We start from the raw sequence: 27,824 nt of genomic DNA on the forward strand, positions 1-27,824 counted from the left end.
GAATGGAAAACCAGTTGAAAGGAGAAATAAAATTGAGTATGCTGGAAAAAGGCATGACTGCCTGACTCCACACTGCAACACTTGGTTGCAGGTTCTATTGTTAATTGTGTGACTGGCATCTTGTCTAGTTTGATCCTCAGTAAGGCCCCATTTTGTATGGCACAGAAAACCTTAGGAAGGAAGCAAAGCTATGTTTCTATGTCACTGGCACCAAGAACTCACCCCAAAGCATATATTTCACATTGTTTATAAAGGAAGGTCTGCAAAAATGGTTCTTCCTATAACGAAGCCTTTCACCAGCAGGTCCAGGGAAGAACAGTGTGTGGACAGATGGGTGAAGTAGGAGAAAGAAAGGATATTGTGCTGATGACCCTCTCCTTTCTTCTCCTCAGGTTGTTATTTCTGCGTTGCTTCAGTGACTGAAGCTGTTCTCAAGATGGAAGTGTTATCCCTTATAAAATATCTGATGTTTATGTTCAATGGGTTGGTGTTTGTGAGTATTTCGATGATCTTTGAAACACTAATATAGACACTGCTTATGCCCAGCTTGACAGTATACAGTAAATGCACTTAGTTCTAAATTGAAGTGGGTGTGCGACTCAGATGTGCTCTGTCAACATCCTCACCACTCTGCATTTGGACACCTTAATGTACTCTCCTCCCTTCTCCATGACAGGCAAGCAAAACAGGCTTAAAAAGATGTTGCTATACTGAAGCACTTGCCTTGGAAGTTGGCAACATGTCAATAGATAGGATTTTCAAAAGTAAGGGATCCTGCAGAGCTATTAGATTTTTGAAATAAATAATATTCCTTATGGCAACATTTCTACACTTTTTATGCCCAGGGCCCCCTTGAGGGAACTGAAAATTACTGAGGCCCAGCAGTCACAAAGTGGCGATGCAATGGTGAAGCCCGTCATAATATAGGAATCAAATTGATTATATAATCGGTAGCAGAAGATGGAGAAGTTTCATATTTTATTTATTTATTTATTTATTTTATGCGATTTATTTATTGCCCATCTGGCTGGAGACCCAGCCACTCTGAGCGATGTACAAAGTAAAAGTATATAAACATCACAACATCAAAAACACAAGCAATAAAACTAAAACAACCAGGTAAAAGCTACTACAGTAAGGTTTAATAAGGCTTCTAGCCTGTATAGTCCAAAAGGTGTGTCATTTGCGAAACCGAAAGCGGCACCTCCTCTCACTCTCAGCATCCAGCATCCAATGTAGTAAACAGCGAGGGGGCGGCATAAACAGGCCCCATGAAGACGCGACCAACAGGAAAGTTCTCCTCAAGAAGCCAAAGGCAAAGGCGCTGAGAGGCAAACGCAGCCGACAGAAGGTGGAACGAACAAAGGCCAACACGGCAGGACAGCGGGGGGCCGCAGGGGCGCGCCCCAACCCCAGCAGCCATCGGAAAACCGCCGCAGCCAGCAACGCTGTCTCCCAAAGATAAGCCGTGGCGCCAGGCCCGCCGAAGGGCCACAGCCCACCCCCAGCTCCGACCCAGCAACCAAGAAACGGCGGCGGCAGCAGCCTAGCGCAGGTGGGAGTCTCACATCGCATGGTGTTTTTCTTCTGCCTGCAACAGTAGCGTCCTCAACAATCAGCTTGTGAATAAAATCCTCAGAGGCTCTCTCTTCCTGCAATTTTTCACCCCTCAGCTTTCATAGCTGGCTTTTGTATTCCTCGTGAAGCTCTCCAGGCTTGCTTAACGTGATGGGTGCTCTAAATATAAAATCTCGCTCTGCCTGGGCCCGCGGCGACTCCCCTTCTGAAGCGTGTCACGCTGGCTGGAGGCGCGAGGCGGGGGCGAAGGTGTCGAGGCAGCTGCGGCAGAGCGGGCGGCCGGAGCCCTGCGGGCAGTTTTCTGTGAAAACAAGACCAGGAGCAGACTGTGGTACAGATCATGAAGTGGTCATATCGAAAATGAGAGTAAAGCTAAAGAAGAACAACAAAGCAATCATAATGCCAAAATACAATTTAAATAACATCCCAGAAGAATATAAAGATCAAATAAGGAACAGATTTGAGGCTTTAAACTTAGTTGACAGAGAACCAGAAGAACTATGGAGTGAAGTCAGAGACGTTATCAGGGAAGAATGCAAAAAGACAGTACCTCTAATTAAAAAGAGAGAAAGACCTCAATGGATGACTGAAGAAACTCTTAAAATAGTTAAAGAGAGAAAGCAAAAGCAAAAGGAGTTAGAAACACAGTCAGAACCCTAAATGCAACACTACAGCGACTAGTACGTAGGGACAAAGAGAACTATTACAATAGCTATTGTACAGAAATAGAAGAGGACAACAAAAAGGGAAGAACAAGAGCCCTATTCCAAAAGATTAGAGAAATGAATGGGAAATTTAAACCAAGAGTAGGGATGTTGAATAATCAACAGGGGAACACATTGACTAACTGAGATGAAATAAAAGGAAGATGGAAGCAATACACTGAAGAACTCTATAAAGAGATGCCAGGATGACAGATTCACTCATGGAGGAACTGTATGATGAAGAACCAGAAATTTTAGAATGTGAGGTGAAAGCTGCTCTTAAAATGCTTGGAAGAAACAAATCACCAGGAACAGATGGCATACCAATAGAGTTGCTACAAGCTACTGAGACTGAATCTGTCCACATTTTGACAAAAATTTGTCAAGAAATATGGAAAACTAAACAATGGCCCACAGACTGGAAGCATTCAATATACATCCCAATTCCAAAGAAAGGGCATCCCAGGGAATGGAGTAATTATCGAACTATTGCCTTAATATCCCATACAAATAAAGTAATGCTCAAGATTCTACAACAAAGGCTCTTACCATATATGGAGTGAGAAATGCCAGATGTCCAAGCTGGATTTAGAAAGGGAAGAGGCACCAGAAATCATATTGCAAACATACATTGGATAATGGAAAGAAACAAGGAATTTCAGAAGAAAATCACCCTGTGCTTTATAGACTACAGCAAAGCCTTTGACTGTGTAGATTATGAAAAACTATGGAATGCTTTAAAAGAAATGCGGGTGCCACAGCATCAATTGTCCTGATGGACAGGAGGCTACTGTAAGGACAGAATATGGAGAAACCAATTGGTTCCCCAATTGGAAAGGATGTGAGACAGGGGTGTATTTTATCACCCTATTTATTTAATCTGTACTCAGAACATATCATACGGAAAGTGGGATTGGACCAAGATGAAGGAGGTGTGAAAATTGGAGGGAGAAATATCAGTAATTTAAGATATGCAGACGATACCATACTACTAGCAGAAACCAGTAACGATTTGAAATGAATGCTGATGAAAGTTAAAGAGGAAAGCACAAAGCAGGACTACAGCTGAACGTCAAAAAGACTAAAGTAATGCCAACAGAAGATTTATGTAATGTTAAAGTTGACAATGAGGACATTAAACTTGTCAAGGATTATCAATACCTTGGCACAGTCATTAACCAAAATGGAGACAATAGTCAAGAAATCTGAAGAAGGCTAGGACTGGGGAGGGCAGCTAGGAGAGAACTAGAAAAGGTCCTCAAATGCAAAGATGTATCACTGAACACTAAAGTCAGGATCATTCAGATCATGGTATTCCCTGTCTCTGTGTATGGATGTGAAAGTTGGACAGTGAAAAAAGCGGATAAGAGAAAAATCAACTCATTTGAAATGTGGTATTGGAGGAGAGCTTTGTGCATACCATGGACTGAGAAAAAGACAAATAATTGGGAGTTAGAACAAATTAAACGAGAACTATCACTAGAAGCTAGAATGATGAAACTGAGGTTATCATACTTTAGACACATTATGAGAAGACATTATTAACTGTAAAAGACAATAATGCTAGGAAAAACAGAGGGGAGTAGAAAAAGAGGAAGGCCAAACAAGAAATAGATTGATTCCATAAAGGAAGCCACAGACCTGACCTTACAAGATCTGAACAGGGCGGTTCACGACAGATGCTGTTGGAGGTCACTGATTCATAGGGTCGCCATAAGTCGTAGTTGACTTGAAGGCACATAACAACAACAATAGTTTGTTAAGGGTGCTGAGGGTTATTAGGTGATCCCTATTCCCTCACAGAGCTACAATCCCCAGAGCAGTTTAAAAATCAATCTGTCTTGAATTGCAGTTCAAGATATACTTTTTGAGGTGATGTGGCCAGAACTGTACATGGTAGTACAAATGTAGTCACACCATAGATTTGTATAATAGCATTATGATATTGGTAGTTTTATTTTGAATTCCTTTCCTAATGATTTTGAGCATGGGGTTTGCCTTTTTCACAGCTGCTGCACACTGGATCAACATCTTTACTGAACTATCTGCTATGACCCCAAAGTCTCAGTCTTGAGCAATAATTGCCAGTTCAGACATCATGATTATATATGTGAAACTAGGATTTTTTTACCCCATTGTGCCTCACTGAATTGCATTTGCCATTTTTCTGCCCATTCACTCAGCTTGGAGAGATCCTTTTGGAACTCTTCTCATTCCTTTTACTTTTTTAATCGCCTTGAATAATTTGGTATTATCAGCATACTTGGCCACCTCACTGCTCACCCCACCTCTAGATCATTAATGAACAAGTTAAAAAGCACAGGTCCCAATACTGATCCTTTCTGCATTCCTCCATTGGGAGAAGTGTCCATTTATTCTTCTTCTCGGCTTCCTCTTTCTTAACCAGTTGCCAGTCCACAAGAGGACCTTTCCTCTTATTCCATGGCTGCTGAGCTTACTCAGGAGTCTTTGGTGAGGTACTTTGTCAAAAACATTTTGAAAGTCTAGGAACACATTGCCAACTGGATCACTTCTTTCTGTGTGCTTACTAACTCTAATAGGTGAGTAAGAGAGGACTTACCCTTAGAGAAGTCATGCTGGCAAGACTTGTTCTTCTATATGCTTGGTAATTTTGTCCTTGACAGTGCATTCCACCAGTTTTCCTGGGACAAACATTAAGCAAACCAGCCTGTAGCTTCCAGGATCCCTTTTTAAAAATTGGTGTTGTATTGGCCACTTTCCAGTTCTCAGGTACCGAGGCTGATCTTAGGGACACATTACATATTTTTCTTAGCAGACCAGCCAATTCACATTTGAGTTCTTTAAGAACTTGTTGGTAGATGCAATCCAGAGCCAGGAATTTGTCACTTTTTGTTTTGTCAATAAGGCCTAAAACAGTCTTTTATCACTGCTATTTGCCTGAATTCCTCTGACTTCCTTCCTGTGAAAGTTAGTTCAGGTACAGGGATCCATCCTGTATCATCTGCTGTGAAGAACTCTTTATCCTCCTTTAGCACACCTTTGACTCCCTTGTCATCCAAAGATTCAACTGCCTCCCTAGCCCATCTCCTGCTACTAATTTATTTATTTATTTATTTGTTGCACTTGTATACTGCCCCATAGCCGAAGCTCTCTGGGCGGTTTACAGCAATCAAAAACATTAAAACAAATATACAATTTAAAACACATATTTTAAAAACAATTTAAAACACTATTTTAAAATATAAAACAATATAAAAACAATTTAAAACACATACTAAAATGCCTGGGAGAAGAGGAAAGTCTTGACCTGGTGCCGAAAAGATAAGTGTTGGCGCCAGGCATGCCTCATCAGCCACATCATTCCATAATTTGGGGGCCACCACTGAGAAGGCACTCTCCCTTGTTGCCACTCTCCGAGCTTTGCTTGGAGTAGGCACCCGGATGAGGGCCTTTGATCTTGAACGTAGTGTATGGGTGGGTTCGTATCGGGAGAGGTGTTCCATCAGGTATTGTGGTCCCAAGCCATGTAAGGCTTTATAGGTCAAAACCAGCACCTTGAATTGAGCTCAGAAACATACAGGCAGCCAATGCAAGCAGGCCAGAATCGGTTTTATATGTTCGAACCGTCTGGTCCCTGTTACCAATCTGGCCGAACCGTCTTCAAAGACAGCCCCACGTAGAGTGCATTGCAGTAATCTAACTTGGAGGTTACCAGAGCATGGACAACTGAAGCCAGGTTATCTCTGTCCAGATAGGGACGTAGTTGGGCCACCAACCGAAGTTGGTAGAAGGCATGCCGTGCCACCGAGGCTACATGAGCCTCAAGTGACAGAGATGGTCCTAGAAGAACCCCTAAGCTACAAACCTGCTCCTTCAGGGGGAGTGCAACCCCATCCAGGACAGGTTGGACATCCACCATCTGGTCAGAAGAACCACCCACTAGCAGCATCTCAGTCTTGTCTGGATTGAGCCTCAGTTTATTAGCCCTCATCCAGTCCATTGTCGCAGCCAGGCACCAGTTCAGCACATTGACAGCCTCACCTGAAGAAGATGAAAAGGAGTATTTAATGTGTTAAAAAACTTTTTGTTGTTGGTCTTTATTATTATTATTAATATTAATATTAATTATAATTATTAATATTGCTACTAATAATAAATAATTGCCCGCCCTTCACCCAAAGGTTCCAGCTTTAAAATACATCATCAAGAACAGTGAAGAGTCACCTAAAATCACATCACAGAAAATAGGGTGGGTCCTAAAAATATACAGCTCAGGTGTCAAAAGCCAGGATAAAGAGGTGCATCTTTAGCATTCACCAGAAACTATACAGTGAAGTTGCCAGAGGTACCTCTGTGGGGAGGGAGTTCCACTACTTAGGGGCTGCCATAGAAAATACCCTCTCCTGGGCCACCACTCCCGAGCTTCCAAGGGTGGCGGAACTACCAAAAGGGCCCCCTCTGCTAATCTCAACACCCCAAAGGGTCTGTACAGAAGGGGGTGGTCTTCAGATATTTGTGGCTTAAGTCATTTAGAGTTTTAAACACTAACATGAGCACCTTATATTAGGCCCAGAAACTTACTGGCAACCAATGCAGCTATTTTAAAACAGGATTATGAGTTCTAAAGGGAACCCCTGCCAGTAATCTCGCTGCTGCATTTTGGACCAGTTGAAGTTTCCAAGTCATCTTCAAGGGCAGCCCCATGTAGAACACCTGGCAATCCAGTCTGGAAGTTATCAGGGCACGGAGTACTGTGGTCATGTCATCTGTGTCCAAAAAGGGCTGAAGCTGATGAACCAGTCAAAGCTGGAAATAGGCACTCCTAGCCACTGAGGCCACCTGAACCTCCAGTGACAACACTGGATCCAGAAGTACCCCCAAGCTGTGGTTCTGCTCCTCCCAAAGGAGTGCAATCCTATCCAGAACAGGCTGTCTCCTCACCTCCAGAGTATGAGAATTCTGGATGCATAACATCTCTGTCTTTTCAGGATTCAGCCTCAGTTTATTGGCTCACATCTAGCCCATCACCACCTCCAAGTGCTGGTTCAACACCTCAACTGCTTCTCCTGATTCAGATGGAATAGAGAGGTAGAGCTGGGTGTCATCTGTGTATTGATGGCACCTCACTCCAAGTCTCCAGTGGCTTCATATAGATGCTAAATAGTATGGGGGACAAGGTGGAACCCTGCAGAACACCACAGGACAGTTTCCATAGTGCTGACCAATAGCCTCCCATAACTACTTTTTGGAAGTGGTTCTAGAGGTATGAGAGGAAGAAATGAAGCATAGTGCCCTCAACCCCCACCTCCCTGAAATGCTCTGGAAGGATACCATTGTCAACAGTATCAAAAACCACTGAGAGATCAAGGAGAACAGGGTCGCATTCCCCCTATCTCTCTCCCAACAGATGTCATCAACCAGGGTGAGAAAGCTGGTTTCAGTGCCATGGCCAGGCCTAAAGCCAGACCAGACCAGACCAGATCCAAGTAATCAGTTTCCTCCAAGCATACTTGAAGCTGGAGGACTACCACCTTCTTGAGCACCTTACCCAAAAAAGGGGATATTTGTCACTGGGAGATAGTTGTTTAACACTTCTGGGTCCATGGAGGTCCTCTAAAGGAGGGGATGCACCACTACCTTCTTCACTATCCCAATGAGGTGCGCCTGGCGCCGACGCTACTATATTTTCGGCGTCAGGTGAAAACCTTTTTATACTCCCAGGCATTTTAAAGTGTGTTTTAATAGCATTTTCATCATTATTTTGTATTCTGGATGTTGTTTGGTTCTTTTATTGTTTGTTGTTTTGTTTCTTGATTCATTGTATTTATTGTATTCATATATTGTGCTTGTTTTTATCTTTCTGTACACCGCCCAGAGAGCCTTCGGGCTTAGGGCGGTATATAAATTAAATTAAATAAATAAATAAGGCAGATGGTACCTCCCCCTCCTCCAGTAAAGTATTAATCACTCCCTGGACTCACCCAGTCAATCTCTATAGCTAGCTCTAAGAAGCCAAGATGGGCAAGGGTCAAGGGGGCAAATCGCTGACCTCACATCTTCAAGCAGTTTGCCCCATCCTCAGGCTGCAATAATTGAAACTGATCCAGCATAGATAGAACAGACGTTTCTCTGGCAATGTGCTTCTCAAATTCTTTTTTAGTATTCATTATTGTCTGCTTGTATTTCCTTTGCCAAAATTTGTGTTCCTTTTTGTTCTCATTTGGACAAGATTTCCATTTTCTAAAGGAAGCCTTCATGTCACCAATAGCTTCTTTGGCTCTGCTTGTTAACCACACAGGCATCCTCTTGGCCCTGGTGGTACCTTTCTTGATCAGCAGTAAACATTCAAGCTGAGCCTCTAATACTGTGGCTTTAAATAACTTGCAATCATTTTGGAGAGATTTAGCCCACCTTTACTTTCCCTTTCAGCTTCCTTTTTACCAATCCCCTAATTTTTGCAAAATTTCCTCTTTCAAAGTTAGACTTGACAGTGTTGGGTTTTTTTGTCAATTGTCCTTTACATATATATTGATAGCACTATTGTAACTGTTTCCAGTCAGTTTAACCACACTGCACACCAGATTCTGGCACCATTTAAGATGAAGTCCAAGGTTGCCACTTTTCTGGTCAATTCCATGACAAAAGTTTTAGGTCGCATTCATTTATGGTATCTAGACAATCTACCTCTTTGTTACACATGTAGACTGTGAGGATCAGGTGTGCATTAATTGTACATCTAATCCCTTTCTAACAGAGCAATTCTATATTGAGGAAGTTGGCGGAACTTAAAACTTAAGTTTAGATACATGCATTGACTGTGTTGGCCAATTAGCTGAATAAAGGTTAAATGATTTTTGTGTGTATATATCTATCAGTACTTACCATTTAACCAAGTAATCTATCTTTATTGTGTGTTTTTCAGCTTGGGGGCATATGCCTCCTAGGTGTGGGCATCTGGCTGATTGTGGACCCAGAAGGAATTCAAAGTCTTGTCTCCAATAATTACCTAACAGCAGGGTGTTATCTCATTGCCGTTGTGGGTGCAGCACTCACAGTCCTGGGCTATTTGGGGTGCTATGGTGCCATCAATCAAAGCAAAGACATGTTGCTTCTTGTAAGTGGCATGGGGTAGGTTGTGAATGAAAAGTGAATACTGAATGAAATCAGAGTTGGGTTGGGAGGGATTACTAGGGGTGGGATTAGTATAAGTGCTACAGCACTCAGGTCCTGCTTGCGGGCTTCCCATGAGCACCTGGTTGGCCACTGTGAGAACAGGATGGTGTACTAGATGGGCCACTGGCCTGATCCAGCAGGCGTTCTTATGTAATGCAACATATTGTACAGCGTGCTGGGTGCAACAGTTGTAGATTGTGCAACATTAGTCGCTGCTGGGTTGTGGATTAGGGCTGATCGTGTTTACAGGCCTCAAATAATAATAATTATGCAGCAATGCATTTCAGGATCAAAGATTATTGTCAACCTTTAGTGGATAATGATATTTATACTAGAACTAGATGTGGAATCATCTATAATAGACTAGAGAGGGTCTGGGTTCATTCTTATCCTGCCTGCTCTTGTCATCTCACAGTTCTTTCTGTTGATATTTCTGGTGTTCGCCTTGGAGATTGCAGCTGGTCTACTCATTCATTTTCATGGAAAAGAGGTAATAGCTGAACCTGGTTGGGGCAGGAGCAGTAGAAGTAGCTGCTTTTGCAGTTCATTCTTGAATCTTATCTTTGTTGCTTCCTTTGTCACCAAAACAGTCTTTCTGCAACTCCTAGAACTGTCTCCTTCCCTGTGTGCATGCATTTAGTGGCTGAGGTTATGCACATAAACATTTAGGTTATTCCTACAGGTTGTAAGAATGCAAACAGGATTTTCTGGGGCTAGTACGCTGTATGTAGATTCCCCCTCACCCCCGCATTCCCCTCTGGCAGTCTATTGGCAAGATTTGCAACTTATGCACATTTATTACCACTGTCCTGATATTTGACAGCTATTTTTTTTGATGTTGTAAAAATGCATAGCATATAATAGTTTGTCAATGCCAGTTGATCGTTGCACCATATTATTTCAAAAAAATCAGTGTTAAGTTTCCTTAAACAACAGTGACACCAAAATAAGCCCTGACTAATTGCATTAAAAACTTACTCTTAGAAAAGGGAGTATTGGATAACAGCCTAATGCTGGGAAGGAGTACTTTCAAAATAGGCTATGAATTAGACTAATAAACTGCCCTGTTCAGCAGCCCAGGGAAAAAAATTAAACTTATACAGCTCCTTATATATAGAAAATACATCAACGCATTTTAAAGGCATCATAAATTGCATTTTCAAATATGATTGGATGGACAAAATGCATAATATGCTATTTGTTGCCCGTAAAAATGCAAAACATCTTTTAAAGCTGCATGTACTTTTTTATTATCACTGAAATAGTTTCATGTGTGTGCCTAACTTGATCTTGTTGCATATGTGCTCTTTGTACTTCCTCGATCTTCTAGACCTTGTGCCAAATGTGTGCAGAGAAAGAGAACAGTGGATGGGCAGGACCGCACAGTGCTGCTTAAAGCCATAAGCTCACTCAGCTCATGTGATGGATGTGCACCATTAAGAGACATGCAATGCCCGAGTGGAAGCAGCACACACTGGTGTGTCTCGACTGAAAGTCCCATTTAAAATATATATTTTTCTCCGTTCACTTGATGATCATGGGGCCACTCTCACTCTCTTTAGAGGGTCAGGCTGGCTGCCAGCACGGCAGGCTCAGGCTAAGACTATGGATGGGGGAGAAATTTGGATTGTTTAGGATTGTAATGCAAACCTGCCAAATTTATACTTTTCAAAATAATATGTGAACTGAAACACAGCTGTCCAAAATTTGTACTTTTCCGCTGGTAATCTCCCATTTGGATTACACTAATGCACTCTATGTGGGGCTGTCCTTGAAGATGACTCAGAAGCTTCAGTTAGTGAAGGATGCAGTTCAGTTGGCCAGAATCATGTGGCTTAAATACTGAAAGATTTACAGTGGCTGTCTATATGCTTCTGGGCCAAATTCAAGGTGCTAGTAATGACCTATAAAGCCCTGACTGACTTGGAATCTAAATACCTGAAGGATCACATCTCTCTGTACCAGCCTCTCTGTGCCCTAAGGTCTTCAGAGGAAGTCCATTGGGAGCTGTACATTCTGTGGTGACATGAGAAAATGTCTTTTTGATGCTGGTGTCCCAATGGGGAACACCCTTCCCTTAGAGGTATGCTTGGTGCCTACTTTTGTTTCTTATTTTGCTCCCACCTGAAAACCTATTCATGTTCTTGGTCATTTTGCAGCATATTTAGTTACTTCAGTATAGTTAGTTACTGCTGGATGCTGTAGACCAGTGGTTTCCAACCTGGGGGCCGCAAACTAATCCAGAGGGGACTGCGAACAGTAAAGAAATGAATGGTTTAATTTTTTAAAAGTCTTCACTCCCTGAACACTGTCTGCCAATGCAGATGACGCCTCCCCCTTGCTCTAAACGAGGGGGGAGGAGTTTTGCTGAAGTGCCAGAGTGTTTTTCAGGTGTGCTGAGGGCAGGCATCTGCCTATAAAACACGTGGCAGATGCCAAAGGAGGCTGAGGGTGGAGCTATAAGGAAGAAGAGGGGATTACTATCACCGACTCCTGACTCCTCACACTGCTGCTGCTGCTGCTGAAGCCCTTACTCAAACAAGAGGAGAGGGCTTTTCATGAAGCAAAAAGAAGCAAGCCTGCCAGGAAAGGCTGCTTTCCCCCTTCCTTCCTGGCAGCCAGCCAGCCTGCCTTTCTTTACTCCTGCTTCATTGCCACCTCCTTTTAAAAATTATTCTTATTTGCGAGGCCGCCCAGATCTTGCCTTCGGCCCAGATGGAACCAAGGAGCAGTGAGGAAGCTCAGGCCTTGCCTGCCCTCCATCTCTGAGGCTAAGTGTGTGTGTGCCAGCGTCCCCCCTTTCTTTCACCTACAATCTTTTCTCTAAGTTACTCAAGGTGGTGCACATAGTCCCCCCCTTTCCATTTCATCCCTACACCAACCCTGTGAGATAGGTCACGCTGAGAGGCTGTGTCTGGCCCAAAGTCACCCAGTAGGCTTCATGGCTGGGTGGGGATTTGAACCTGGATCTTAGCCCAACACTGTAACCCACTGGTGCTGGGAGACAGGACTGTACATCTTCAGATTATGAGGGGGAGGGGGATACCAATTTGACAAACCTCTGCATTAAGAAAAGAAAGCAACATCTCCCTGTCTGCAGGGAGCTTTTTATGGAAAGGGATATTTGGAGATGTGATTTTGCCACACACCATTTTTTCACTTAACAGAGGCTATGATTACAATTAGGGGGGGGGTCACAATTTTTTTTGAGCTTATAAAGGGGGTCCAGTATTCATAAAGGTTGGGAACCACTGTTGTAGACTGCTCTGTGCTTTAAGTAACTGTATTTAAAGGATTTAGGTTTTAATCATATTTGTCTTTCCTGCTCCTGTTCTTAAGTGGATTTTTTAAATTGTGATTGTTTAATTTGGATGTGTTTTAATTGTATTATATCCCACTATGAGAACAGTTATGTTGAAGGGGAGATCAGAAATATTCTCCAAAGCAAAAACAAAAAAATAATAGAAAGGAGATCAAAACTGTTTAGAGGAGAGATGGGGCAGTTTTGAATAGATGGACTAGATTAGGAAGTGTCCTGGCTTCTGACCAGAGAAGCATGCTCAGGACTTGAAGACTGGGTTTTGCACACAGTTTTATTCCAGAGGTTAGCACAGGTACATAGCATCAAAACACACTATGCACGAATCAGGATACAGAACACCAGCAGGTGCGCTAGGCTTGAGGAAGCAATGGGAAGTTATTGCAACAAAGCTTTCACCCCCAAACACTCCAAATAAAAGAAAAGCGGCCAGGCACTTTACTTGCATAAGCTAAATCTAGCACTTTCCAGTTTTTGAAGCAAAACAGGGGCTTCTCCTAGAGAAAAGAGGATGATTTCTCAAGTTGTAACTGTCTCTTCTCTTGTCTAAGTGACCTTGAGGAAACTGTCAGCTCTGACTCTGTATGAGATTCCCCCTTCTATCTCTCTGGAATTGTTCAGCAGATTCATTAAGGACTAGCTGCCCAAGTCTGGGTTAGGTGCCAATGAGGAAGGTAGACTGCATTTGTCACTCTACGTCGCAGGCAAGCAGGGACTGCTAGGGTGTTCATAGGAGTGCTGGGCACATGGCTGACAGGGGTTTCAGGAAGCCTTTCCTCTGTGGCCTCACCAGACCCTTGTCCACCATCTGCAATTTCCCCCCTCCCATTCTCCCAATCCTGCCAATTGTTCTTCATGGGGCCCATAACAGGGACCAGGTAATGAGGCATTTGCATGACTATGGGGGAATGCTGTGCTGGAGCCTGTTCTGAACTGGTCCTGTAGATAAGAGCCAATGAATCTCAGGAGATGCTAGTCCTAGAATCGGAGACAGCGCAAGACATTTTGTTGCCTGAAGCAAAGTCTGATGCCCCCAACTCCCTATCTACTTGAAGGGTGCTGGTGTTGCACTGTATTCCAACAACATTGGACATATTAGGACAGTGTCTGCCACCATTCATGAGGGCAGTAGGCTATATTAGAGGGTGCCAGGTAAGCCACATGGCATGCCTATACAGCTCCACCACTCAATTCCTTGCTATTGTTCTCCACCATTTAGTATCTGTTGCCTGCGGTGATCACCGTATTCTGCCTAATGGTAGGGCCTATCCTGCTTAGAATTACCAGCTCTTTGGCTTTTGTTTTTAATAACTGGATGGTTCAGGAACATTCACAACATGATGTGACCACTCCTGTCATAGCGCAGCAGACCTAGGTGAGGCTGCAGTTGCTAAATCTCACCTTGCTCTATCACATTCAGATCCAGACTTTGGCACCCTTAGCCTTGTGCACAATATCCTTTTGAGGCCTTACATCGTGGGTAGGTAACCTCAGGCTCAGGGCCAAATGTGGTCCTCCAGGCCTCTCTATCTGATCCACAGAATTCCTCCCCAGACCACACCCCTCACTGGCCCTGCTTCATATCCCAAATGTTTCTGCCTGGCTGGAATGTGTCCTTGAACTCTGATCATACCTCTTGCTTGCCTGGATGAAGGGCAGAGAAGGGTGTGCATGTAGAAACTGGCCTACTGCACAAAGGCAATATATACATCTTATGCTCCGCTGGTTTGCCTCTGGTGGCAGCCAGCACTGCCATGTGGCCCTCGGAAGGTTGCCCGGAAAGGAATGCGGCCCTCAGGCTGAAAAAGTTTCCCCACTTCCCATCAGATACTTCATCTGCTGCCTTTATAATGGTGCCAGCAATCCTTGACTCAAGGCCAGAATCCTGATTTACTTCAGCAGCTGATTGTTTTAGGATACTGAAAGCTCTTATTACTTGGTAGGCATGCATTCAGTCACCCCACCAACCTTAGAATTCATTGGAGATCGTCTCACAGGCAACACACCATACTACTGGTCACTAGGACCATTGAGTTCACAAAGGGTATCATGCTCTATTTTAAAAGAGAACTGACCATTCTCCTGGAGGTGATGGCGGTAGAGCAGCAGAGCAGTGTGCAGGGAGAGTTGGTCTGCATCAACACCTCACCTGCAGCCCTGATGCCGGAGAGAACAGAACAAATGGCACATGGCAGTTGGCAGGAGGGACCAGAGAATAGAGGGTGGGGCAACCAGTGGGATGAAAGGAGAGGAGTGGCTGTCCTCTTGGTCAGCAAAACCCTTGAGGCTTTACACTTCTTAGCAGGATATAATAATTCTGCACTGTTCTCTCTTCAGGTCCAAGATGAATTTTTCCTGGTTCAACTGAAAGAGAATTACAAAGGAGACAACTCTACTGAGTTGTTCACCAGAGCTTGGAACATCTTCATGATTACGGTACAAGTCATCTAGGAGCTGCTGTATTGAGATCATTGTACAACTGATGTCTACAGCCAGCATATAGTAAGAGCGGGGGGGGGGGAGGAATGCTTTATCATTGGTGCCAGAAGAGACGCTGAAAAGAAAACACCATTGGTTCTATGTGATGGAGGCTGGAGGTGACCTTGGCAATGGAATCCTAAGGGTAGAAACACACTTAGTGTTGTGCTGGTTCCGGTGCTTCTCCATCTTTCTTTTCTCAAAACTAGCACACAATGCTAGTCAAATTCTCTCTCTTGTCTTAAAACATCGTTGGATAGATGCATGCATTTTAAAAAATTCAGCTTCAGGGAGTTTTTGCAACTGATTGGTAGATCGAGCCCTTCCAGGTGTGGCCAATGGAAACTCTTTGCTACAGGCTCAGGCAGAGATAGCGATTGGCCCAACGCTTTTCTGTGGGTAGTGCTGAAAGGTCTGAAGGTAGCAGTGGGGAAGGGAGGTGTGGCCAGCAGAGGGCAGACTTGCTTCAAAATGCAACCAGAAAAATCATTCTGGCTGCTTTTGAAGCCAGGAGGAGAGCCTGGCTGGGAGTCCAGAGTCTGTGAGTTCAAATCCCTGCTCGTATCTCGCAAAGGGCCAGCTAAAGATCACCCCCACAGTGAGTGGCTCAGGGGTTACGTGCCCTGCCACCTGTGCAGCCGTGAGCAAGCTGCATAGTCCCAAGGAACCCAGTCGCCCCCCAACTGGCAGCTGCGGACAAGGAAGGGGCTGGCTTGTGCAGCTGTGGCAAGCTGAGCAGGCCCTAGCCAGCTGGGGAGGACTAGCCTCAGAGGGAGGCAATGGTAAACCCCCTCTGAATACCGCTTACCATGAAAACCCTATTCACAGGGTCGCCATAAGTCGGGATCGACAAAGGCAGCCCATTTCCAATTTCAGTGTGACCAGAGCCTAAGAAGCAACTGTGCTGAAATTCAGCAGCAGGGAATACTAGAACAGATACATTGCGAGGGCTAGTAATGGCCTCTCATTTACGGATTACAGTGTCTAGGGGAGAAACCTCACATGACATACACGTGCATGTAATAAAAGTTCCAATGGCCATTTTTTGTAAACAAAATGTAGAAATGTAACAAGAGGATTTGAAATAAGATGGATTGCTTAACCCTTTCTCTACCCAGCTATTTTATTTATTTAAACTGTTTTATCTTGCCTCTCCACCTTGGTTTCTCAGGGGACTTGCAACAAAATTAAATCAGTATTACCATAATAAAAGCACAGTAACAAAAATTAAAATACTTCTTTATCTCAACTTTAATGTGTGACAGTCTTAGATCAGTAAGATAAAAACAAAATGCTGTTAAAAGTATGAGGAAACTCTAGCTAAAGTGTGAATACCAGGGCTATGCATTTGGCTTGGGCGAGGCTTGAATCTGAGGTGAAATATCTGTCTTAGATTCTGCATATTTGGACTGCTGAGGAGGTCCAAGATGAAGCAGACTGGGCCTGAGGCTTTTGATGTCCCTTGGTACCTTGGGAGGTGCTCTATTACTTTTTCAGCCAAATTTGATACTTTTGAACATCATCCAAGGTCTACAAGCTGTCAAAAAATGGAAAGTGCCATGCAGGGATGAGGATGAAGAGCGGGTGTAGTTTTGTGATTGACAGCACTAGCTTTCAGTCAGGGATGGCTTTCCTTTTACTACCAATCAGAGTGCTTTGTGGAGGGATGTAGAAAGTATCAGAAGTGAATTAGCAGCAGCAGCAGCAGCAGCAATGCTCGGGATCTCTGGCTTCCAAGAACTGTGAGAGCCACAGCTAATTGGAAGATGGTGTCCCGCTGCTGCCTGCTGAGTGGGCGGGTGTCACCAAATGCCCTGACACTGGCCATCTTGTGAATGGCTCTGTGTTGCTTAGCCAGCTTCTCAAGCAGCAAAGAGTTAGATTTCTACCAGTTCCTCACATCTTGAATCAGGCTCTGCTCCTCCAATACTTCCCCCCCAGCTACTTAGCATAGAGATGGAGGACACTACCTTCCTACTAAAGGTGTGCATGCTGGCAGCTTATAACAGGGGCTCCTTCAAGTAAGTGGCATAGCTGGTATCTTCTGCCAACTCAAAATGACCCCAGACTTCTGCTCCTTCCTATGATGAAAGTGCATCTGACTTTGGGGGGAAGGGATTGATCTTGCTACATTTGCTGCCACCTCTGCCTCTATCCCTCTCAGAAACTATTGCACTTAAAATAATGGCACTAATGAACTGGGTTTTTCCGTTCTGACATGAAGAGCGAGGAAGACTTACCCCCCTTGTTGTTTGAAGGAGTAGGAAGCTCAGGCTCTGAAGGCTTTACATGGGAAGTTTACAGTAGTGCTGTGTGCATGCTGAATGGACAAACAGAACGCAGGTAGAGTCTTGTCTGCCAACTAATGTGCCTGGTAAAGTGCACACCTTGCTCCTGCCTCTGCCTCTCTCACTGTCTCCAGAAATGCCCACGCACCTCTCCACCTGCCATTCAGATCAGGCGACAGTGCCCGTTAGCTGATAAAGGGCATGCATTGTCCTATGTATGCCTGCCTGCCTGCCTCTTCTACCAGGACTGGGTGGGTGTAGGAGGCTTGGTGCTTGTTTGTTTATTTTTAAAAATGAATTCACACTTCAAAAATGCCTAGCAAAAAGGATGCCTGTACCTGTATGTTTGAAATTTAGCAAGCTTAATAGGGAAGGCATCCGAGGCTTCTGAAAATGAGACAAGGCAACCCCCTCGCCTCATACGAAAGGCAAAGCACAATGTCATTCTAAGACTCCGAGCCAACGAGATGGATTCGAAGGCAAAATAATTTTTTTCTGTCCATAGCCTCCTGAATATTATATTTATGGACAAGTGGATGGATGTACCAAATTGGTGCCTCAATTGAAAAGACCCTTCTGTAATTACCGCCTACCTCATTTTAAGAGGATGGGGGGGCACCCTGAGTAGGACCTCTGATGAAGATCTGAACAGTTGCACAGGTTCAAATGGGAGAAGCAGGCAGCCCTTCACCTACTCCAGTCCCAGGCTGCTTAGGGTTTTTAGGCTCAATGCAGTTCCTTGAATTGTACCGGTAGCCAGTGAAGCTTTTGTAATGTTTGTCAAAATGGCAACATGTTATTACTGTCTTGTGCCTTGGTTCTTGCATTCTTGCAGATACAGAAACATGTCAGCTTTTAATAAAAGAAATAAATAATCCCCAAACATTGTAGATGGAGAGAGAGAATCTGGAACACATGATTGTAGTAATGATCAGAAACTCAGATGCTAAAAGGTGCACACCCAGACACACCCTAGCCACAGATCCTTTCGTTAACTAACTTTTTTGTAAGCTAGCTTTTGAATTTAATGCTTTCGTTCTCTTTTAGTTTGAATGTTGTGGCATTGTAGGGCCTGATGATTTTAATGAGTGCCACTATTTTCGGGCAGACCAGCCAGATGACAAGTGGCCTCAAGCCTGCTGCACCCGGGTCGTGGCTGAGCCTTCATCTGAGCTTCTGGACTTAGCACGCTGCAGGAAAAGAGAGATGGAGTATATCAATAATGAGGTAAGGATATTTGCCAGCTGCCTGCTATACAAACCCGTTGATAGTTTCCCTGCCTTGGTGGAACAAGCAGAAGTCAAATATATATATAGGTTGTATGCACTGTTGGTCCACTCAGAGTAGATCCATTGAAATTAATGGGCATGACTAATCTAGGTCTATTCTGAGTAGAATTTAGTTGGATACAATCCTATGTCAGCTTTTACAATTTAAAGTTTGTTTACATCTATATACACACATACCTGCTAACTCAAGATAGCACTTCAAACATCTGACAAAGAAGGCTCTAGTCCACAAGGATGGAACCTCCACCCTGCGGGCTTAAGTAGGCCTGACAGGGGTTCTAATGTGGCTCATGATGCCATTTCCCCAACCATGCCCACTTACCCCACCCCAGATGTCACTGAGATCGTCCAGATGAGCACTGTTACTTATCCCCCATGTTACAGAGGCCGGATTAGCCTCAACTAGAAGTCAGGCATTTAGGGTTGCCAGTCCAATGCTATGAAGCACTTTTCCGGCAGAGATTCTGACTTCCAGGCATCTCTTTAAGACTTTTTTGTGCCTACGGGCTTACGGAGCTGTTTAAAATGTTTTTTGGGAAGCCAGTCATTGTGATGATTACTTTCTATTTCCTTTAAATGTTTTCATGTTGCTGTACAATACCCCAATATTTTGCAAGACGGCAATATATAAATATTTTCATAAATACATAAATAGTATTTTTTTAAAATACAGGGAGAAGGGTGAGGGTGACAGGAACCTTGGGGAGGGGTCTGGTGGTGGAGGAAGAAGTTAAGGATGGAAAGGTGGTGGCTGTGGAGAGGAGAAGCAGGGAGAAGGGGAAGATCCAACTACCTCTTAAGCCTCCTCCAGTCCCCCTACTACCTCCTCTCACAGCAGCTCGCACACATAAGGCCTCCCTCTTTCCTGGCCTAATTTGTCACTCAGGCTCCCTCTGTGCCATTTTCTTATTTGGGTGAGAGAAGCGAAGGGGGGAGAATGGACCAGCAGAGCCCCCCTCTTCCTTATCCTTCAATCCAGGTGAGGGAGAAAAGGATTGGGGTGGGGTGGGGCGGGAGCAGTTAAAAAACCATGAGCTCTACATATACTGAGGTAAACTGCAACCCCTGCTGGACAAGGTACCACAAAGGGAGGGGGAACCCACACACAGCACCTCTTGCCATTTTGCTGTGTGTGCAGGGCTCACCTTGCAGAGAAGAAAAAGACACCCAGGCAGGCAGGCAAGTGACTGACTTGTTGCTGCTCTTGTTGTAGCCATCTCCTCCACCACACTTGGCCACAGAAGCAAACGCTCTATCAGGGTCTTGCCAAGCTGTTGATGCTGTGCACGCAGTGCCGTTTCCAGCTGCTGTTCTTCAGTCCCCTACCCCTTTTCAGAACTTCAGGAAGCACGAGGAAAGACCAGTAGAAATATTATAGAGCGACAAAACTTGACACCAATTAAAACTTATGACCCTTAACACTTAAAAAGAACATGTTACCATCTTTTGGGTGACAGGCAAAGATTTTCCTTTTCTCCCAGGCATTTGATCTTTCTTCTGCTGCTTGGTGGTATCTGTTCATTGGTTATTTTAACTGTGATCTTGCTGATGTTGTTGGATTGCGCTTTTAGTGTATGTTCACTTTCAGTACTTTGTTTATAGTGATTTAATTTTTAGCTACATTTTTGTATTTGTATTGTATTTCTAGATGTAAATTGCCTTGAGACCTCTTTGGTATAAAGTGATGAGTGAATTAAGATGATAATAGTAATCTAAGCAACTTTTAAAAAATAATTTGAAAAAATAAAACAATTGGGTTTACATTCAGTCTCCTTCATGATGCTATGCCAGATAGGTACCAGCATTTGTAAAAACTGTTTCAGGTATTCTATGGAATTTGAAAGTCTATGGTATTTGTTGTGCTTTGTTTTTGAGATGTTGGCTTATGTTTTTTGATCTGGCTTGAAAATTAGGCCAATTAAATGTTTTGTTTGTTTTTGAGCTATAATAATCCGTAATAGTTGGCAGTCTTGATAATTAGTTTCTCCTTTTTTGCAATTCTGTATTGGAAAGTCAGCTATCAGCCACAGGTACCAAACCTCCAGGCAGACCAGTCCAAATATCTTGCCTAAGTTAGGCTCTACTTTTCTTCTGAAGAAAACAATTAGGATATGGAGAGAACCTCAAAGAAGAGGAGTAGATGGGGAAAGGTGTCTTCAAAGCCAGTCTTTGGCAATTCTAGCAATATCTCACATTTCCCACTGAAAAGTTGTACCGTAGCCAGTTGCTCCACTTTGGGGAAAACAATTTTGCTTTTTCAGTATGTGAATATTTCCAGTGCAATGCATGGGCATCATAAATGGGAAAAAGGCTGCCCAAACAGGTCTTGCTTAGATGTTAGATTAGATACTGTTGCAGTATTCCCGCTAAACTCCACAGTGTAGTCATGTGTAGGTCTCTACCATGAACGAATTTAAGTCTAGGGCAGCTTGCTGTACTGTTTGCAGTATGGTAGTGATCCACTATGAACACTTGATCATGTCAGCATGCAATTTGTATTGCTAGAACTACAGAATATTTCTGCTAACCCAGGCTGCTGTATAGATAAGACCCTTCCAAAAGCCATAGTGTGGAGAGAATCTTATGCTATATAATTGACCACTTCAATGCAACTAAATACCTTGCGATTTTGATGGGGTTGCCACTACCCTTGGAGCAATTTCCCTTAGGATTCCTTTTATTCACTGCAGGGCTGTTTCCCCACAATAATCCAGCTATTGAAGAAATATATCACAATTACTGAGACTTTTGCTTTCGGAGTGTTAGCTTTTGAGGTAAGGCAGTCTTGAGTCAATATAAGCAGGGAGCCTAATACTTCCCTGCTAGAAGTAGATAACTCTGTCTGTTGTTCAGTCCGTATCCCGGCTAATGAATATTATAGCTTCAATGGCCAGCAGCAAGGCCTTGAGATAATTGTTTTCTTTTTTCTCATATGCCATAAGCTGCCTTATAAGGGTTCTCCCCGAAAGCACGATTGTGCTTTTGGCTAAATATCGGTGCAGGGCCAGGTTATCCCTCCCATATGCCACTCCACCTTGATGCATCAGGAGCACATGAGTAGGGTGAATAATGTGGGAAATAAGCATGTAATTGGCTCTACTCACATGGATCCAGCATACACATTATAGAAGCAGCATAGGAAGAAGCCATGGGAAAATGGCAGCCACGTAGGCAATGGAGACTGGTGACTCCGATGTCAGTGAGGCAGTGAATCCACTCTGGGCTTTAGTCTAAACTTTCAAGGAGCTGCCTTGACAGTTTGGACTAAAGCCCGAGAGTGGATTCACTGCCCCACTGACATCAGAGCCACCAGGTCTCCACTGCATGTAGGTACAGTAAAGTATGAATTGGGCTGCAGTCGAAGCATTAGGGAGGGGAAGGCATTATTATTTCTAAGGGAAGATTAATCAAATACAGTTCCTGTATAATACTACAAAGCCCAACATGTTTCAGTTGAAAACCAACCTCTGCAGGGGTGCTATCAGAACAAATTATCTGTATTTTGGCTTACTAATTTATTTATAATAGATATTAAGGCTGTGAGCCACACTAGTCTCCTACAGCAAAGTGTTTCCATTGGTCACACCTGGAGGAGAATGGGTTGATCTGCCAATCAGTTGCAAAATCTCTTTGAAGTGAATTTTAAAAAATGCACTCAAGCTGATCCCACCAGGTTTTATAGTAAAAGGGGTGGGGCTTGACTAGCGTTGTGTGCCCCCATTTTTGAAAAGAGAGGTAGAGTCGCACTGGAACCGCAGAACAGTAAGTGTGTGTCTACCCTAAGAATAATGCAACAACCTATGCTAAAGTTATTATACAGGGGACATATCCTAAAACAGGGCTGGCTTGAGGGCTGTATTTTGTCCAAGATTTGTCAAGGTTGACCAATCCTTTGAGGGCCACATGCCAGTAGTGGTTGTGGCCAAAACTGCCACAGGCGTTCACCACACATAGACCACAGATGTACACAACACACAAACCTGAACATGCAAGTACATGCTACACTTGCATACACACGCACACACACTCAGGCATGCTCCACATGCCCACCACCCCACATTGCAGGGCTGTCCTGAGAGGAAAGGCTGGGTTTGATGCAAAGGTGTAAACTTCTCCTCTGAGCCCAGCATTGCACTGGGAGAAGAAGAACCTCTCCTATGAGCCCAGTGCTGAGGAGGGGATGAAGATGGGAGCTGATGGGCCATTTAAACAGTTTGTTGGGCGTGACTGAGCCTGCAAATTGCAGCTTCACCATCTCTGCCCTAAAACCTAAACTAATAAAAATGTAAACTATGATCACATGAAACATGCTTCTTTTAAAATGTTTTCTAATGGATATAATGAATACATATAATTTTTTTAAAACCCTCTCAATGTCATCACTAAAACTATATTATATATAAATCTATATATATACCAGGGATGGGAAATGAGGTTCAGCTAGTGGGTGGCCTACTTTGACAGGTGGGTGGGGCTCCATTTACCTGTCAATCATCTGACATCACTGATGCAGGTGACCCATTTTTCCTTTTTTAGGTCACACCTACACCATACATTTAAAGCATTTTTATACTATTTTGACAGTCATGGCTTCCCCCAAAGAATCCTGAGAACGGAAGTTTAAGGGTGCTGATTGTTAAGGGCATCCTTAACAAAGTACCGTATATTCTGGCGTATAAGACGACTGGGCGTATAAGACGACCCCCAACTTTTCCAGTTAAAATACAGAGTTTGGGATATACTCGCCGTATAAGACTACCCCTGTCGTTTTATACATAAATGTGTGCAACTCAACTAAGGGAAAAATGCAGAAACAGAAAGTATTTCCCCCCTAAGCATAGAAGATAGGACTTTTATTTTTCCAAAGATACAGATCAAGCAACTATTATATGTAAACGGACAAAGAAAGGGGGGAGAGATCAACAAAGAAACATAGCTATGCCGATGCCTTGCTTGCAAGGTAAATCCTGAGGTCAAGAGAGATGCGCAAGGCAATCCTAAACAAATTTATTAGAGAGTATCCCCACACACTGAACTTAATGGGACTTACTTCTGAGTAAACATGCATAAGATTGCACTGTCAAGGGCCTGCCTAATTCTCCCATTACAATCAAAAGGACATAAAAGTGGATTGTGCCCATATTTTAAGATTATGGGTGCAATCTGAGAATAATTTACCCCCGTTTCTTAGTAGGAAAGGACGGGCGGGGGGAGGCTGCTGTCCTTCAGGCGTGCATAAAGGAGTAGTCCGGTACTATGCATCCGAGGTAGGTCCCAGTAAATTCAGGGAGGTTTTCTCCTAGGTAAATGTCCTTAGGATTGCAGCTCTGCAAGGCTTCTCCTCCTTTTGCACAGTTGTCTTCCCGTTGGCAAAACTGAGATTGTAAGGTCCACGAGGCAAGGAACATTGTATATATTTACTGATGTTGTTTCTTTATTTCTTCTCTCTGTTTCTTCTCTCTGTTTATTTTCTTACCGTAACTCTGTAAAGGGCATCCCCATATTCTGATCGCTCTCTATAAAATAGTTACTCCTAGTAACAATCACCAAGAGTTGATTTAAAGGTTAAGGGCAGTTCCTAATAGTGACCAGGATCACCTGGACCCGCTCAAGCCCAGCCTGAAGCAGCGTTATTCTACCTTTCGGGTTTTGAGTCTTTTCCCCTCTGCTCCTTCCATCTGCTTTCCTGGTCGCACCCTTGCAAGACTCGTGTTCTGCTTTCATGGAAACCAATGGCTTGCCCTATTACGTCTGGGCAGATAGAACTTATCTCTCCCGAGGAGATAGAAATGGCTGTTGTTCCTTTTTGTTGTCTGGAAGAGAATAGGCGCACTATTCAACGCCACACACAAAGTCTCTGTCCTCTTGATAAAACAGTTACATATTTTCCTTAGAAATCCTGGGCCTTTTTTGCTTTGGTGAGCAGAACACAATTGAAGCACAGCTTGTGAGTCTGAAGGGAGAGGGTGCGTGGGGCGCCTGTTGCACGATAAGGAATCAAACGGCTTTCTCCCGCACTCTCTGTTGTGTGACCCGAGTTCTGCGCCCTTCTGGACTGATCTCTCGGTGGAAGCGACAGAGACAGCACCGTCCGGAGGCAATCAACTCCCTTTCATACGGTCGCCGCATACGGCGGGGATGCGGCCGCGGCCGTTTTTGAGCTCCCCCCACCATATGCGGCGACCGTAGATTCTCCAGTCCGGCTCGGAAGTTTCAGCACCCGCCCTATAAGATGACACCCGGCGTATAAGACGACCCCCGACTTTTGAGAAGATTTTCCTGGGTTAAAAAGTCGTCTTATACGCCGGAATATACGGTACACTTCCCAGGATTTTGTGGAAGAAGATGTGATTGTTAAAATGATATAAGAGTACTGTACATGTATTGTGTGAATGTGACCTTAGTGCGGCTTGAGCTGAAGCCATACCATAAATGAAATCAAAGCCCTGCTTTTGGCAGTTGATGTCGCTGCTGATCAGTGGTAACAGCAATCCTCCTCTGCCATGGAATAATCAGGAATGCGCTTTAAAGCTCCCAATTGTTCCTTGGTAGCTGCATCTCTGCTTGCTCCACACCTGACATCATGTATGACATCAGGTGGATGTACATTTGGGGAAATGGTGTTGCAGGTTAATTCTGGACATGTGCCAAACCTAATTAGCTGGAGGTTCCCGATGCCTGGTGTATCTACATAGATTTGTTACCAAGTACAATTTCTGTGAAGAACACATACTAAGGGATTTACATCATAATGTTTTCAATGAGACATTTAGAAAATTGTATTCTGTTTTTATTCCTCATATATTGTCAAATTTTCTAATGTATATTAAGTATGTTTGTGATGCTAATTTGGTTTTGGTATTAGAGTACACCCATGCATAATGGGTTTTTCAAAGATTGTTCCATTATAATCTGTCCTACCCAGAGTGCGAGACATGAGACAGAGGCGAGACTGGAATTAATTCTTGTTTTATTAAAGTAACAGTTACATCAAAAGCAGTGCGCTTCATAGATGTAACTATGCTCACTCACTAATGACCCTAACTAGGCTAACTAGACCTTCTCTGCAGTGTAGTATCTGCTCAACTATGTATTCCTCCTTGTCATTCACCGTGAGGGGAGGTGGCAGCTCCACGGGCGCTCTGTGGGGATTGGGAGGGTGTTCTAACATCAGCAAGGAATGATGGAACATGGGATGTATCTTGAAGGTGGGGGATAGTTTCAGGCGGAAGGCTACTGGGTTGATCTGAGCCTCCAATTCAAAAGGTCCTACCCTTCGATCCTCCAACTTATGACAGCGTCCCTGTGTCGGCAAGTAACTCATAGACAGCCACACTCTGTCCCCCACTCAGATCGGAGGGCCCTCCTGCCGATGCCGATTCATAGCCTTTTTGTACTCCTCATTAGCCCACTCTAGCTGTTCCTTCAACAGATGTTGCATAGTCTGAAGCTCTTGTACGAAATCCTCCACCGCTGGGATGGATGGGCTGACTCTGGGGGCGGTAAAATTTCGAGGGTGATATCCCACATTGGCAAAAAATGGAGTCTGTTGTATGGTTGCGTGCACGGCATAGGGGCAAGAAGGAGACCCAGTTGTCCTGCTGATAGTTGACATAACAACGCAAGTACTGTTCTAACGTGGCATTAACCCTTTCCGTTTTCCCGTCCATCTGCGGGTGTTCTGATGATGAAAGTCTCAGTTCACTCTGCAGGATTTGCTACATTGCTTACCAGAAACGTGCTGTGAACTGGGTTCCTCGGTCAGAGGCCAAACGGTCTGGGAGACCATGCAACCTGTAGACATGCTGCACATACAAACGGGCCTTATCTTGAGCATTTGGGAGCCCTGCTCACAGAATGACATGTGCCATCTTCGTGAAGGCATCCACTACTACCAGCACTGTCGTTTTCCCTTGCAAGGAAGGGAGGTCAGTGACAATGTCCATGGTAACCATCTGCCAGGGTCCTTGAGGGGTTGGGAGTGGCTCTAAGAGCCCCACAAGTCACCCCGTGGTATGCTTGGACTGAGCACAGGTGGGACAGGACCAGACATAATGTTCTACCTCTCACTTCATTCGTGGCCACCAGAATTCCCTGGTGACTGCTTGTAAAGTTTTGTATGCTGCAAAATGTCCCACAGCGGGGGAGTCATTACACTGACGCAGCACCTTGGCCCTCATTTCTCCAGGAGGCACGTACATGGCGTCGTGGTAATGTAGCACCCCTTTCCTCAGTGCGAAACCCTTGGGATTCCCAGAGGGTGGCATTGCCGACTCTGAGCACTTCCCTTTGGTGAATGGATCCTACTGTTGTGCTGCCTGCAGATCCGTCAGCCATTCCTGGTACTCTCCTGCTACTGTCTTCTTGGGGGGGGGTATAATCAGTTGTTGGGGTCTTGGAATTGGGTTTTTGAGGTATTCTGGCTTGCGGGACAATGCATCCATTCGCTTGTTCTGCACTTGAGGGATATAGTGGATTTTGACGTGAAAACGGGCAAAGAACTGGGTCCAGCACACCTGTCTCTGATTCAGCTTGCGGGCAGTGTGAAGACTCTTCAGATTCTGATGATTGGTGCGCACCTTGATCTAGTGCTGTGCTCTTTCCAGGTGATGTCGCCAAGTCTCAAAGGCATCCTGGATGACCAGCAGCTCCTTCTTCCACACGGTGTAGTTTTGCTCTGAGCTGGTCAACTTCCGTGAGAAGTAGGCGCAGCGTCTTAGACCCCCCCTTTCAGCGCTGGTTGTAGAAGCACCACTCCGATGGCTATGTCTGACACATCTGTCTCAACCAAAAAAGGGCATGTGAGATCCACATATTGTAGTATGTGCTCCGAGGTGAACCGCTCCTTCAACTCTTTAAAGTCTCTTTGTGCAGCTTCTGTCCAGCGAAAGGCGCCCAACCCCTTCATGAGGGGTGCCGTCTTGTCAGAATAATTCACGATGAACCGGTGGTAGTAGTTGGCGAACCCCAGAAAATGTTGCAAATCCTTCTTGGTCCTGGGGGGCTGCCAAGT

The 27,824-nt window shown here is 44.3% G+C and overlaps 1 protein-coding gene across 1 annotated transcript; it reads left to right on the top strand.

Moving 5' to 3' along the window:
- The first annotated feature begins 436 nt into the window (after nt 1-436).
- Nucleotides 437-27,492, top strand: LOC133386832 (tetraspanin-18-like). The gene is made up of 7 exons (XM_061630601.1): nt 437-493; nt 9,187-9,378; nt 9,853-9,927; nt 15,094-15,192; nt 18,570-18,749; nt 21,502-21,585; nt 27,418-27,492. Exons 1-7 carry the CDS (start codon nt 437-439, stop codon nt 27,490-27,492), a joined length of 762 nt encoding a protein of 253 aa, XP_061486585.1.
- The last annotated feature ends 332 nt before the right edge of the window (nt 27,493-27,824 follow it).

Source organism: Rhineura floridana, chromosome 6 (assembly GCF_030035675.1).
Source record: "Rhineura floridana isolate rRhiFlo1 chromosome 6, rRhiFlo1.hap2, whole genome shotgun sequence".
Classification (NCBI taxonomy): Eukaryota; Metazoa; Chordata; class Lepidosauria; order Squamata; family Rhineuridae; genus Rhineura; species Rhineura floridana.